The sequence below is a fragment of the Giraffa tippelskirchi genome, chromosome 4 (genome assembly GCF_054371585.1).
Source record: "Giraffa tippelskirchi isolate mGirTip1 chromosome 4, T2T-mGirTip1v1.2.pri, whole genome shotgun sequence".
Classification (NCBI taxonomy): Eukaryota; Metazoa; Chordata; class Mammalia; order Artiodactyla; family Giraffidae; genus Giraffa; species Giraffa tippelskirchi.
The window spans coordinates 133,379,211-133,394,346 of NC_137278.1; the positions used below are offsets into that span (position 1 = coordinate 133,379,211).

A 15,136-nucleotide genomic window follows, 5' to 3' on the forward strand; every position below is an offset into this window, starting at 1 on the left:
AGCTCTAGAAGTAATTAGTATGAGGGGATGCTTGGTTTCCCAGTTGCCTCTTCTAGCTCCATGGCTGCATGACCCTGTTCATTTACTCCTAATTTTACTGGCCTCTCGGTCAGCTCCCTGCCCTTCACTAGCCTAGCAGCTTTTGTCAGTCACCATTGATGAACAAGTGTTCCTTGTGACCTAATTTGGGTGCCTTGGTAGCACCTCAGAATAACATAAAACATGATGCAGTTTCTCTGAACAAAGCAAAAGTAAGTGGGAAAATGGGAAGGAAGGAAAAACAGAAAAGAGGTCTTCATACTTTATCCAATAGTACCCCATTCCTTCAGGAGCTGATAAGCCCATTCAAACAGATAATGTGAATTCATCTGTGGGTACAGAAAGGTCAGAGGTCAACACTTAAGCAGCATCAGCAAGGAAGGTTTGGGATGGGGCAGGTCTCAGACCACTAGCAGCATCTGTGAGCAAGGCCTGCCTTGGATGCGGATTCCTTTCCCCTGGAAACCCTAGTGAGCGGAGACAGAGCCCAACCCTGGCAAGGTGCCTGCACTCATCTCACAGGGTGCCCATGAAGGCAGCGTGGTGTGTGGGGAAAGCACTGGGCCAGCTCATCTTGGCCTCACTCAAGCCTGATTAGTGGCTCTGGGAAAATTACTTCTATCTGAGCCTCATTTTCTTCATCTGAAGCAGTGGTTCTCAACTGGAGATGACCTGGGCCCCCCCAGGGGACATTTGGTAATGTCTAGAGACTTTTTTTCAGTCGCACAAGTAGGGAGGGCATGCTACTAGTGAGGGCATCTAGTGAGTAGAGTCTGGAGGTGCTAAGCCATCCTACGACACACAGAACAACCACAAAAAATTTTCCAGCTCAAAATGGCAAGAGTGCCAAGGTGGAGAAACTCCGCCCTCAATAAAGAGGATGAACCACAGAATCTCTCAGGCCATTTCCAAGGTAAAGACTTGTGATTCTGTGACTGCAGAGCCTGCAGGCCCGTGCTGTGGTGGCCCCAACAGCCTCCGGAAGGTGGGAGGCCAGTGGGAGACTCTGGCTGCTAGGTGGGGGTTTTCTATGGCCGTCTGGTGATAGCATGGTGTGTCTGCCCCACCTGCTGCATGTGGCCCAGCACGTTCTTCCTGCTGTCGAAGATGCCCTTCCCCTCCTCAGAGTACAGGTTGAAGATGAAGTCAGTGGTGTAGTTCTCATTGCACTTCTCGTTCCTGCAGGAGAGATGGAAGCCTGTGCCGGGCGCTGGCCCCCTCCCTCCCCCTGCCTTCTCCAAGCTCTGTGGACTTTGTCTCTCCCAGTTCCATCTCCTCCCGTGGCCCAGGCTCTCCCACTCTGTATCCACAGACACCACAGGGTGTGCCAGCCAGGGATGCAGTCTGACCAGGGCCAAAGCCTGACTGCTGCTCCTCTTCCCTCAGGAGCAAACCAGGGATGAGGTACCTTAACACCAGGCCTCTCTTCACAGTTGTTTTCATCTTTTGTACCAGATGTTCCACATTCACCTGAAAATGAAATGGAAAATCCTAAACCCAGCTGAGCATGGACACAGCTGAGCAGGCCTCTACAGGAAGGAGAGGGACATGAGGAGGGAGGGTTGCTGACAGCTCAGGGCTGACCCGCACCTAATCCCTTTAAGAAGGTCAATACAGACAGATAAGCGAAGACCCAGCTGAGATGAGCAGGGCAGGCAGAGGGAAAGCTGGAGAGAGCGTGGTCACTGTCAGTTTGAAGGTCCTTTCCACCCCGTCCCGATCTCCCTTTCTAGGGGTTTCAGTTCTTGCACCCTCAAAGAGCCAACCCTGCTCTTGGTGTTGGTCTCTAAATGGGTGGTGTTCGTGTACAGCAGCGACTCACTGCAGAGAAAACACCCCCATCTAGGCTTTGAGTCGAGGGTGAAGGAGGGAGAGGGTCACCCTCCACTGATGGCTGGGCCCTTGGAGTAGTGAGTTCCGCGCAGCCTGACACCCTCCTCTCTGTGGCTCCACTGAACGAAGATCTTAGAAATGAGGATCATAAGGGAATCCCCTCAAAAATGCAGTTAGGGGTCCGTTTGGTACCAAGGAAAATCTGAAGTAGGGGGGACATGACTTTTTCAATCAGTTAAGCCACCTACTCAAAGTTTAGAAAAGTTTTATAACCTCACTGAACCTTGCTCATCTGTAATATGGAGATAATACCTCCCATGCATGGCTGTTGTGAAAATAAAATGCAAAAAAAGCACATAAAGGGCTTAGCTGCAGCCACCCTTCAAATGAACGCTCCAACAGGAGTGGCACCACATACAGAATGTCACACCACAGCACGCCTGCCCGGTGCTCTTCCTAGGACTCCACAGACCATCAGCTCTGTCCTTGCCTTAAGCTCTCACAGCTTAGGTCGCCGTGGGGACATGGGAACCAACGGGGCAGGGGAGAGCCTCCTAACAAGCTCTGGGCAGCCGTCTACCTGCAGGTCTCGAATGGTGAAGGGCTCCTCAAAAATATACGCAGCATCAGCCCCGGCTGCCAGGCCTGCCATGGTGGCCAGGTAGCCACAATAGCCGCCCATCGTTTCAATGATAAACACACGGCGCTTGGTGCCTGCCGCTGACTGCTTGATGCGGTCACACGTCTGCAAAGACAACAGGTCAGAGAAAGACAGGGTCAGGGATGTGACTCTTGTCACTCCTCTGGCCCCAACATCACCCGACTCCGGAGCAATGTCCCCCCAGGCCAGCAGGGCCCCAGCGCCCCCTCCAGTTCTCGCCAACAAGGATGGCAGGCACGTCTGGCAAGTGCAGTGCGGACCTCCTCCCCCAGAAGGAAGTTGTTCCTACCCTTTCTGTGCTTGGACTAGGGGAACTAGGATGTAGGACCTCAGAAAGGAAAAATCACTTGGTGTGCAGAGTCTAGGCTAGAGGACTCACACCGAGGAGAATGGACACAACATGTTAAGCACAGTGTGGGCAAATGCAGAGCTTGAGAAGTATTCTTCTCACACTGCCACTTGGCTGGTACAAATCAAGTGGCTCACTTCCTAGCCCAGACTCGGTCCAGGGACTGGAATCCCAGCCAGAGGCTGGGAAGCCGCAGGGACCCTCACCATGCAGATGGTGTTGAGGGCAGTGTCAGCCCCCACGCTGAAGTCCGAGCCGGGCACGTTGTTGGAGACCGTGGCAGGGATGACCACGAAGGGGATGCAGAGCTCATCATACTGCTTCCTGCCCTCCATCAGCTCCAGGCCCCCCGTGTAAGCCTGAGAAGACAGAGCCACGGGGGCAGGAATGAGGGGGAGAAGGCAGGAGCGGGGGCAGGAGGAGAGGAAGAAATGGCAGGGACGCTCACCTCAAAGCCCCCGATAATGACAAGGCCCTGAATATTAAACTTAGTGATGTTGGCACTGATCTGTTCGAAGCTCTTCTTGGGTAGAGTCCTAGTTGATTGGGGTGAGGGAAGGGGAATAGAATTGGGGGAAGAGACAGCAAAATCGAGGGAGAGAAAAGCGAGAGTTAGAAGGCACTGTGTTTATAATTTCTTAATTTGTGCCCCCTTCCTACTCCACTTCTCACCCCATCCAAGGACACACGCTGGGGCTCTGAGTCGCCAGAGCTGCTAATGGATGTCTGAATGGACACGTCTGCCCTCTGAGGACCCAGACGACACCACTGGTCTCGGCGGACCCCAACTAAATGAACTGACGCCCACGTGCAAGGGCTGCCTTTAGGGTGACTAGGTGGAGGTAATCCTGGAATGCCACTCACCTTTTAGTCCCAAGTTTAGAACCACCTTGGCCAGTCCAGCCCCCAACGTAGCTCCATCCAGCTTCCTCGATCTGCAGGGAAAGGTCACACAGGTCTGCATCGTGGTCTGACACCACTGCTTGAACCCTGAGCCCATCCCCTTGGCAGAGCTGTGCCAGGCACCGGCTTCTCCCACCTCACTGAACATCCTCCACCCTTATGGCTCACTCACAAATCTTACACCGGGCCCTGTGCTGAACTCTGGGATAGAGAATTATATCAGACACATATTTTGCAAAGGGCTCATTTCAGTGCCTCCTGCCTCTTCCCACTGCCATAAAATTAAATACAGTAGCTCCCCTTTATCTGCGATCCCACTTTCCAAGCTCTCAGTTACCCATCGTCAACCTTGGCCCAAAAATACTGAGTCGAAAATTCCAGAAATAAACAATTCCTAAGTTTTAAATTGTGTGTTCTAAGTAGCGTGATGAAATTTTGCACCATTCTGCTTCATCCCACCTGAGACGTGACTCATCCCTTTGTCCAGTGTGCCCACACTGGATACACTACCTGCCTGTTAGTATAGGGAAAACATGTAGTACACAGCTGACCCCTGAACACATGGGGGTGGGGGTGCCCACCCTCCACAGAGTCAAAAATGCACGTGTAAATTTACAGTCGGCTCTTAATATCCACTGCTCTGTATCCATGGGTTCAACCAACCCTGGATCATATAGTACCACAGTGCTTGCTATTGAAAAGTTCTGGGGAGTTGCCTAGATGTCCAGTTAGGACTTAGTACCTTCACTGTCATGGGCCCAGATTCAATCCCTGGATGAGGAACTAAGATCATGGAAGATGTGTGTCACAGCCAAATTGAAAAAAAAAATTCTGCGTGTAAGTGGGCCCACGCAGTTCAAATCCAAGTTGTTCAAGGATCAACTATACCGTATATACGGTTTGGTGCTATCACAGTTTCAGGTATCCACTGGGGATTTGTCCCCTGCAAAAAAGGGGGGACTACTGTATCTACTTCTGCTTGAACCCCAAGAAAAAGGTTGTGAGGGACGGAGGAACATAAGAGAACAGACAGGTCAGCTGCTACATGTCTCCTCTGCACAACTGCTCCTTGTCCCACAGCAAGCGCCCTCCTTACCTGACCCTTGGCCAGGCCCTCGAAGCCATCGTGCACCACCAGTACTCGGTTGCCCTGGATGAGGCCAATTCTCACAGTGGAGCGGACGGCGGCATTCATGCCTGCGGCCGGCGCTCCCACATTCATCACGGCCACCGTGTAGGAGCCACTCTACGGAAGGAAGTGGAGAGGGAGAAGGGACAGGTCAGTGAGGGGAGCTGGCCTCTGAGTCCCTCACGGTCCTGATGGCACATCCCTCCCCCAGGGAATGCTAGCACAGTCTGCCCCTTCCTCCACAGCAGGGAACCAGAAGTCTTCACCACAGATCAATAAAGCTGCAGTCCCGATCCCAGACATCAGTGCACAATGAACACGAGACCCTCCAGAGCAGTGTTGCTCAAAGTAGAATCCTTGGACCACCTGCTGTATCAGATCCACCGAGGGAGCTTATTAAACCTGCATATTCCTGGCCCACCCCTGGTGTGATCTCCCTCGGAGGGTGGGAATATGCATGTTTAATAAGCAACTCAGATCATGCTAGTGTAGATAACATATTAAGAACCACTACACCAACGGAAGAGATGGCTCAAATACACTTAGATGTGATTATTTCAGATTGGCCCAGAGAAATAACACATGAGCTTCTTTCCCCTTCCTTGCATGCTATCTTACAGCCCTGAAGTGGATGTGTGTCTTGGGTTCAAGACATCCAGGGCAGGCTAAGAACATAGGCTTGTATCTGGGGTGAGAGAAAATTAACTTAGTGGTGTCCAGGTCTCAGCACTGAAGACACAGGCAGGCAAAGAAGTTACCAAGGCTGAAGGCTGAGTGGATTGAGGGGAGCACTTCATAATGGGAGGATGAGGGAGAAAGAGGGGGAAGGGGAGACAGCAACTTGCCAGTACCTTAGACACTGGGGGTCTGACGTGAGCCAGAAGCTTGTATACCTCCCAGTTGTTCATGAAACTCCTAAAAAAGGAGAGAGACAGCAGTGTTTTCAGACCATTCCCCAAGGCCAGCAGCCAAGGGGATCTGGTCTGCAGTTCTGTTCCCAGTGTGAAGTTCCACAGGGCAAGCCTCCAAGGACATGAGTGGAGCCTGAGCAGGGATTGGGGGCTGGGGGTAGGTGGGTATAAACCAGCCTGAAGTTCCATAGAGCAAGCCTCCAAGGACAGGAGTGGAGCCTGAGCAAGGATTGGTGGGGCGCGGGGAGCAGGTGGGTATAACAAGGCCATAAACTCACCAAACACCCTTGAGCACTGCCCCCCCCTTGCCTAGAGACCCTCATGATCTAGCTGGGTCCACATACAGCAATAACAAACTGTGAAAAGCTAAGGCCAGGGAAAGAATCCCGGGGGTGAACCAAGCCTCCTGGCCACCTCACCATTAGTTCTCTTGGGGAAGAAAACTGTTTCACAGACAATAAGAAGAAAAGAAAACAGAAGCTCCTATGTTGGGTCTGGGCTACATCGATTTTTGGCTTCATTCTGACATCTGATTTCTGTGGCTAGCGAACTCCTGGTCATTTCCTCACCGGCCCCTCAGCTTCATGGCTTCATCGAATTTCCTCTCATCCATGGCCCTGGTCACGTCCTTGGTCTGAGGGAGGAGAAGGGCAACAGTCAGAATCAGGGCAGGATTCCGCACACAGCTGGGTTCCCATCCCACACAGAGACTCTGCCTGGCTCTGGGCTTGTGACTGGACCCTGCCCATCCAGTACCCACTCCCCAACAGACTTTCACAGGAGACGTGTCTGTGTTTTTCCTTAATTTTCTGAGTAACAAGCAGCAGAAGAAAAGGGCTAAATCTATGCTCTATTTACTAGAAGATGTGCAGGATGGCAGAGCACACACAAATAACATAGCCTCTCCCTCCATTCTACACCCAGGGCTCCAGCCTCACGGTGGCCTCTAAGCTAATAAGAAAATTAAGACTGGTCATCTGCAGATGACCACTTAGGAAGAAAGTCTGATCCCTGCCCCATGCTTCCCAACTACTGCTTTCTGCTCTGTGAGCCAGTGCTTTAGCTGGGGGGCTTTCAGAGATACGGTTCCAGGCAAGGCTGGAGCTTGTCTGGCCTGTAGGTCATTAAGACTCCGAGTCTCAGAGAGAAGCATTCAGGAGCTGGGGAGCCAGGCCTGAGAGGCAACCTGACACCTCAGCTCCCAGCCACTGCATCTGCTCTGTAGTATCAAAGGAGCGATTCCTCTATAATTAGAGCCATATTTCCTGAGCACTCAGCATCTTCCAGACCACTTACACATCTTCTCTCCAATCCTTACACTCACACTCAAGGTGAATACTTATCAGTAACCTCGTGATGGTTCAAGGGAGAAATCAGAGTAAGGGATGAGCCATCCAGCCATATCTTGATAATATTCCCGTTTTTAATAAGGTTTGGTCTCCTGAGGTTGGATATTAGGAGATATTGGGTCTCATTAGGTAGGATGTAGTGGTCTGCATCTTCTTTAGGAACATCTGTCAGATGGGGAAACTGAGGCTTGGAGAGGGGACAGCTCCTGCACAGAGCCCCCCGAGTGCCTTCCCCTCGTGTTCCTTCCTGTGGCACACAGCCTCCCCACCTGCACCTGCCTTGGCAGCCCCGGAAGCTACTCTCTCTCCCAATCAGATCTCACACGGACAGGGGCTGGGGGCTAGAAGGTGGGTTGGGGTCAGCACTTACCACCTGGACACACTCCATGAGGGGCAGGCGCACAGCCTGGTTACCAGAGAGGCTCACCACACAGGCTGGGGTGTCCGGGGTCCCCTCCAAAAGCGCCATTACTGCTTCCACACCCATCCTGCTGCCCTGCAGGAAGCAAAGCCACTCTGGTCCAAGCCTCCCATCTGGTCTCAGCCTGGAGGACCTGGTCATTCGAGGCCCTTTTCAAATTACGAGCTGAGTTCCACATTTAAAGACTACAGCCAAGAACTCACTGGGGTTTACCTTCTCACCCACATTTCATCTAAAGCTTGATGATGCTTCCTCCTTTTGCCAGAAGAGCCCCTAAGGATTCTTCCTGGTTCCAGGGAACCATATCCATTATAGTTATCAAGAGGATTACTGGGGCTGAGTAAGATTCCCTTCTTGATGAAAGTAGGATAGGGGGTACAAACTGAGTGTCTAAGGTTAGATCTTAACCTTTCACTCATGCTGTAAGATAATTCGACCCTAATGAAGCATAGAGTCTCCCATCATTTTTTGCAACAAGAGAACTGTTGAGCATATGGCAATGGGTCAAGGCCCACAGTCCAGAGGCTGGTGACGGAGCAGTGTGAGCAATGGTTGAAGCCCCTGTGCTGGGGAAGGACAGCAAGTTGAGGGTTCCACAGAGCCCCATGACTTACCAGGATTCTGTCAAAGGCCGATGGCGTCCCACCCCGCTGCACGTGCCCCAAGACGGTGACCCGGGTGTCATATCCCAGACGCTTAACCACCAGCTGAAGGGACAGAGAGAGAGACAGAGTCAAGGAGAGGAATCAAGCAGGAACCCAGATAAACCAAGGATGACTCAGCCTCTTATCTTGCAACGATTCCTGGGTGGGAGGAAACCAGGGGGCTGGGCACCTGGGGAGAGATGTACACAAGAACTAAGGGGAGACTCGCAAACTACTGGGCAATGGGCCGGGGCTGGTAAGGTGTCACGGTCCCTCTGGCTCCATCCATACTAACGTTTTTGATGTCTTCAGAGGTGATTGGTTTCCCATTCTTGTCAATCGCACCCTCAGCTACGATGATGATGTTGAGACGAGAACCACGGTTCCTTGTCTGGTTGAGAACAAAGGGCAAAATGGTCAGTGTCATGAAACTGATGGACAGGAAAGCCATCAGCAGTGGAACAGGGCAAGGGGATTTTCAAAGGGCAAGACAAAGTGCCAGTACCTCACTGAGCCGGCGACAAAGGTGTTCCTCCCAGTCGTCATCTGGTGGACACTCGGGAATAAAGACCCAGTCGGCCCCACAGGAGAGGGAAGTGACAAGGGCCAGGTATCTGAGATGAGAGCCAGTAGTGTCACGGCAGGAGCTACAGATCACAGCCAGCCTCCCCCGTTCCCGACAAGGCCATCTAGTCCCATTGGAGGTGAAAGGTCTGAGGAGCCCCCATTTCACCCTTGGGGTGATGGCAGGAGCCCCACCGAGACAGTTACTCAGTGAGGTTCTGCCCCTCAAGAGGCCCTTCTATTCACACTCACCTGCCTCAATGGCTCCCAGTCTCAGAGCACTGTCTGCTCTTTCACACTGCATGTGTGCATGGCACACACATGTGCACATGTGGGTGTGTAAGGGAGGTGGGTGGGGATGAGGAAAGGTGGCCACATGAGAGAAGTGTGTAGACCTCCTGATCTGCCCCCACTGGGAGCCCCCCAGGTCTCCGGAGAAGAGGAAAGGGCTATTGCTAGCACACAGAATAAATGAGTTAAGACGGTGGGGGCAGTCTTACCCACAGTGCCGGCCCATCACCTCCAACACAAAGGTCCTCTGGTGGCTGCAAGAGAGACACAGGGCTTACACAGTCCAAATGTTCCTATGGCCAGACCTGCAGGTTCCCAACCCATATCAAGGCCCAGGAACCTATCTTTGGTATATGTTTATGCTGTGGGCCTTCTGAGAGACCTGGAAGACCCAGGGGAATCACTTTAGCCACAGGGTGTCCTTCCCAAGCCTGAGATAGCACTGCAGAAATGGTGTCAGTACTGAGGCACTGTGTCTGGGAAGGAGGGACCAAGAAAGGAAGGAGCAAAGGGAAAAGTGGACAGAGGACTCAATTGACCTAGAATCCTCCAGGATCACCCTTGGGAGACTGCCACCCCTCTCTATCCCCATTCTTCCTGAGTCCCTCCCATCTGACCTGTGGCATGATGGCCTCTACGATCTCTGTGATATGGCTGGAACGGTTTGGGGGGCCCTGGAATTGTCTTAGTCATTTAGGAGACCCCACAGGTATTAAAGCCTGGAGAGCAACACGTGTGAGGAGCCAGTGGCCGGGGTGAGTCTTATGGTATTTACAGAGCAGTAAAATTAAGTGCTCTAGGGATAATTCTTAGTTAAAAACAGTGTTCTAGTCCCCAGAAAACTGATCACTATAGTACCACAGCTCAAGCACTTTCATCTTTTCTAGTCCTCAGCCAGCTTATCTGTTTCAGCTCCATCCTCCCACACCGCTTCCTCCTGGGCCCTCACCTCTGAGCGGTAGTAGTGATGGCATCTACAATTTCTATGATCCGGTGCAGGGCAGAGTCAGTGCCAATGGTCATATCAGTGCCACAGAAGTCATTGTCAATTGAGCCAACCAGGCCCACGATGTTCAGGTAGCTGGACTTGGTAGCCTCCTCTGCTGTGATCTTGTCTGATGATGAGAAGCAAAGCAGGGGACCCTGGGTGAGGTCCCCAATGCCAGGAAGGAGATGACTGGAGAGGGCAGGGGCTGCAGTCCATGGCAATTGTCAACAATGGCAGAAAGAGGAGGGCAAAGACTGCCCTCTGCGTCTGGGCAACAACTTCCTCCCGTGAGCGGAAGGGCGTGGTGTGCACATGCGCAAAAACCACACTGACAGAGCAGCGGCTTACCGGATTTCTGGAGTTCACTCAGCAAGTCACTCCACTCAGAGCGGAAGGTGTCGGCCCCAGTGAGGCTGCCGTCTCCCCCAATGACACACAGGTTGGTGATCCCACGCTTTACCAGGTTGTGGGCAGCTCGGAGCCGGCCTTCCCGTTCCCTAAAGTCCTTGCACCGGGCGCTTCCAATCACCGTGCCTCCCTTTGGGGAAGAGGTAGGAGTCAGCTCCCCAGGTGACAAAGGCCAAATTTCGGCTCAACAGGCTAGGATTCCCCCATCCCAACATCACCACATGGCTCCCTAGGAAGTTCCCTGATATCCTGAAGAGTCACTGGCCCCTTCGTGTGTGTGTGTGTGTGTGGTTTTAAAGTTTTATTCTTCATGAAGAGGGTTAATGAAATTCACATGAGTTTCAAACTCCAGAGTCATGAATACTGATGTTTAAGTCTGTTGTCTAATTGTACAAGCTCAGCCATTAGTGGAAGACATGTGAGTCTCAATTGCCTTTGACGCGTTTCTATTTCATTTGCCTAGCTAGCTTCTTTGGCTACATTCAAGGTTATTCACTTTATCTTGATTTTCAGCTTGATTTGCATGAGCCTACATGGAACTTTCCCTGTTTTTCACCTCCTTGTAGTTCACTGAGATTTTTTTCCCCACTGGTCCCTTCTAAAGGAAAGGTGGGATGGTGCTGGCTGAGGCATCGTGGGGTCATTCCCACGTTCCCACGGTCTGCTACACTTCTTAGAAGATGGTTAAGATGGACCCATGCCACTGAAGGCTTTGTCATGGTGACTGACCTAAAGAGACCTAGGGAATACACACGTATCTGTAGGCTTCTAAAATGACCTCCATCTTTCTCATCTTAGACATGTAAGCAGCAGCAGCAGTGACTTCAGCAGGGGCCAAGCACTGCCAGTCCTTTCCCCTTTGCGCATGGAGATCTGTGTGCCAGCAGGAGGACCACAAGACCCAGGCGTTCACAGAAAAGCAGCTCTGAGTAGGGAAAGCCCTAAACTCCCAGGAGCTTGTAGACACCCCGACAGAGGACAGCGCACCTAGGGTTTTCACAAATCATATGAACTCCGGGCATCCATGCTTTCACGGGTATTGATGCAAAATTTTGGCTCATTCTCAGACTGCTTTATGGAGGTGCCATTGCCTGTTTAAAATCTTCACTAAGTGCTGTTCATTAAATTTCTCCTCATGGACTTTTTTAGGGGATTGAGGTAAAGAATGAGGATACAAATGTAATGTGTACATTTTTCAGTAAATCAGAAAATGGGTATAGAATGACTTAGAGAAAGTAGCAAAAGGGGCTGTGGATACAATCATGATCATCTCAGGGTTTTTTTAAAACTCTAAAAGGCTATCTTGGTTCCTTCCTTCCTTAAAAGGTCTGGTTTCAGGTCACCTCATCATCATCATCACATGAGGACTGGCAAACTTCAGCTCTACTTTTGGCTCTGGCTCCAGTCCCCTGATGAGATTATTTTCAGGGCCTGACCTTCCCCATGACCCCAGAGCAGGACCATTACACGCCAGCTCCTCAAGTCTTACCTATGACCTTTCTATAAAGAACAAAGCGTCCTGTGATCACATCCCAACCCTACATCCTGCCCCAGGAAACCAGGGTGATGTTTTCAAATGCAAAGAGTAAAGGGTAAATGTAGCCCCTCTGTGGTCATAGAATCCCTTCCAACTAAGCCACATGGCAGGGAATTCGGGAAACCATGAGCCCCACCCAAATGGGGTGAGACAAGGCCAGCACAAACGGGATGGAGCCCTCTGGAACATACCAGCTGAAGCATCATCGAGACGCTCTCCCATGTGGCTTCCCGGATGTTATCTCCACCATCCACTAGGCCTTGATAACCCTGTGGGGTACATTACATCCATTCAGCCTCTGCTAGGCTTCCCCCAAACCCCCAGGATTACGACAGGGTCCCTGGGAAGAGGTTCTCTGAGAATCAAGTCACCTCCCATTACTGATGCCTGGGTGCTCCTGAGAAAAACACAGTCCAAGGAAGGAGACGGCAGTTGTTCCAATACCCTCTCCTAGTTTCTCTTATTCTTGAAACATCAGGATGCCTTTCCTAACATTTAATCTTGATTTCTCTTATTTGTGGCTCATCCCATTTCCTCCCAGGGGAACTAGATGACAGACGGTTTTGATAACCAGCAAAGGAGGAAAAAAAAGAAGGGGATGTTAGAAGGAGAAAAGGAGAGAAACGTGACTTGAAAAGAGACGATAACACTTCAGAGAAGAAAGGGAGACAGACCTTATGGAAAGAAAAGTGGACAAAGGATGAGAGGAAAAGGAGAGAAGGGAAGCAAGGAGGAGTTAGAACCTTGGAAAGTAAGACAACTGCAGAAACAGAGTGGGACTCGTCCCTCCTGAGGCTCTGACTCTGGATGTGAAATACTAAGTTGTTTCAGCTTCCCTCTCTGTTTGGGGGGAGGTGAAGGGAAGGAGGAATTACTTCTTACTTTAAATTGAACAGGCAACACGAGGACCTGGTTTGTAGATCTCTGGGCCCCACCATCATTACTGGAGCCCAGAGTGGGAAGGAGTGATTCTTAGGGACACAGAATTAAGAGAAATTAGACACATAGCCAGGAGATAAGGAGAGAGGGTGGGGAGATGGAGTAGAAAACAAAGAGCGATGGGAAGCAGAGCAGAGAACCAACCTCATGGACAAAGAAGACACGGGCACCAGTATAGATGCCAACACGAACCACAGCCCTGACAGCAGCATTCATACCTGCGAGGAGGAAAGAGTCAGAGAGAGGTTACTCCTAAGAAAAGTAGTCCTGGGCTCTAAGATCTGAGTCAGTCCTTTTCCAAGGCTTTTCTCTGAATCTAGAATCCCCTCATCCAAGTCTTCTGTGCTCCCCATTAACCCTGAATTACTTCATTCAATGTTAACATTATACAACTTACCTCCATTTACCTCCCCAACGTCCCAAAATTCCATCTTTCCTAAAATGTTTCCATGCCAGGGCAACCTGGGGAATAAGCATCTCATATGCTTTTTGTGGGGTTAGATGCTGCTAGATGCTTGTCAATCATCAACTCATTTAATCCTTCCCACAACCCAGGAGTTGCCTCCATTTTAGAGTTGGAAACTGAAGCTCAAATAGGTCGAGGTTACAGAGCAAAGATGAGGTCAACTTTTAATCCAAATTCGAAATGTCTAAACCAACATTGCTGACCTCCATGCTAATCCCAATGGCTACACTAGGCTTTTCCTTGTCTTCTGCAGTGAATCTAGCATCCGGCTTGTATAGGCTTCTCAGGACAAAGACATGACTCTCTGGGCTCAGTGACCTGACCCTTTGCAAGCTATTCATGAGTATGTCCATTACTGGCTGGTGGATCCTCCAACTCCCCACACATGCACAGCTTTTTAGTGTTGTTGCGTTGGTGTGTGTTCCAGTGTGTGCTGCGCACTGAGATCCTCTGGCTCCCAAACTACCAGAAGAGGCTGTGACCAAGTGTGCAGGCACAATTAGTAGAGCCTCTATGCTCTCCTTCTCCCATGCTGATCTTCTCCTGTGACCCTGTGTGTGGCATGTGTATGACGAACCTAAACATCATGCTGTCAATTATTGTTTCCACTGGGAGAAACAACTAGGCCTGAGACAGAGGGGAGACCCTTTCCCCCATCCTTGTCTGTGAGTACCATCCTTCTCCTAGCAGCTGCTCAATGACAAGAACCCTGTCTTCCAAGAGTACAGGGAGGAGCTGACCTGTCACAACACCTAACACAGTAGAAACAATGCCACTGCTACCGTGCTCAGCAGTCTCACTGGTGAGACATTCCTGGGTCTTAATCTTGGTAACCCTGCCTACCTTGTAATGTGAGGAAGGGCTCAGGGTGATGCCATGGCAGATCAACTTCTTGTGAACCACTTTAATCACCCTTCCTCAGGTAGGCCTGTACACATTACACATTTTTGTTTCAACCTAAAATCTATTCATATGGTCCTTAACCTGCCTGGAGAAATATCAGTGAGCACTAGAGAAGCCAGTAACTGGAAAAATCTGCAGCAGCAGACTAAAATCCATCATGAACTATTGCATAATCCAAAGCTATCTGGAACTGAATAGAATTAAAAAGGCCAGAATATCTATTTTTCAGGTTGGTGTGTTTGCAGGTCAACAAGGTTGGTATTACATGGCTTTAAACTCCAAATCAAACTGAATGCCTTACTATTCACTTACTTAACAAATATTTAACAAATACCTCTCCCGTTCCTAACTCGATGCAGGCACTGGGAAAGATGCATCAGGGGATGACGGAGTGTCTAGGGATACAAAGATAAAGGACTTGGGAATGGTCCTCAAGACTAGGGAAGAGGGACTTTCCTGGTGGTCCAGGGGTTAAGATTCTGTACTTTCACTGCAGGGGGCATGAGTTCAATCCCTAGTTGTGAAACTAGGATTTCACATGCTGCTTAGCAAGGCCAAAAAATTAAAAAAAGACAGGAGGAATTACAGTATGGTTCTAATTTGGATTCATATGGAGGGGATTGGTACAAAGTGCAATGGGAACAAGGAGAAGAAGCATCTATGATGCCAGGAGGAAGTCAGAGAAGGTGATACAGAAAAGACTACATTTGTCCTGAGACCTAAAGGATAATTTCCTTTCAAATCTTTTAGTCAGATGGACGAATCTGGGGAGAGTGTTATAGGCAGGATGAATAGCACAAA

At 50.5% G+C, this 15,136-nt stretch overlaps 1 protein-coding gene across 50 annotated transcripts in view; it reads right to left on the reverse strand.

Moving 5' to 3' along the window:
• The window catches only part of PFKM (phosphofructokinase, muscle), a 43,973-nt gene that overhangs the window by 1,269 nt on the left and 27,568 nt on the right, over positions 1-15,136 (reverse strand). For 45 of the 50 annotated variants that reach the window (XM_081589001.1, XM_081588989.1, XM_081589002.1 and 42 more), the window contains 18 exons: positions 13,111-13,184; positions 12,219-12,296; positions 10,431-10,620; positions 10,044-10,209; positions 9,304-9,348; positions 8,745-8,853; positions 8,535-8,630; positions 8,210-8,302; positions 7,545-7,670; positions 6,395-6,459; positions 5,766-5,829; positions 4,882-5,031; positions 3,747-3,817; positions 3,331-3,418; positions 3,089-3,241; positions 2,453-2,617; positions 1,448-1,509; positions 1,107-1,218 (listed from right to left, as the gene is read on the reverse strand). In XM_081589001.1, coding sequence (XP_081445127.1) covers positions 1,107-1,218; positions 1,448-1,509; positions 2,453-2,617; positions 3,089-3,241; positions 3,331-3,418; positions 3,747-3,817; positions 4,882-5,031; positions 5,766-5,829; positions 6,395-6,459; positions 7,545-7,670; positions 8,210-8,302; positions 8,535-8,630; positions 8,745-8,853; positions 9,304-9,348; positions 10,044-10,209; positions 10,431-10,620; positions 12,219-12,296; positions 13,111-13,184 — 1,907 coding nt within the window. Of the gene's footprint in view, positions 1-1,106; positions 1,219-1,447; positions 1,510-2,452; positions 2,618-3,088; positions 3,242-3,330; positions 3,419-3,746; positions 3,818-4,881; positions 5,032-5,759; positions 5,830-6,394; positions 6,460-7,544; positions 7,671-8,209; positions 8,303-8,534; positions 8,631-8,744; positions 8,854-9,303; positions 9,349-10,043; positions 10,210-10,430; positions 10,645-12,194; positions 12,297-13,110; positions 13,185-15,136 lie in introns of all 50 variants that reach the window. The other 5 variants (XM_081589008.1, XM_081589009.1, XM_081589010.1 and 2 more) reach the window with 2 other exon arrangements.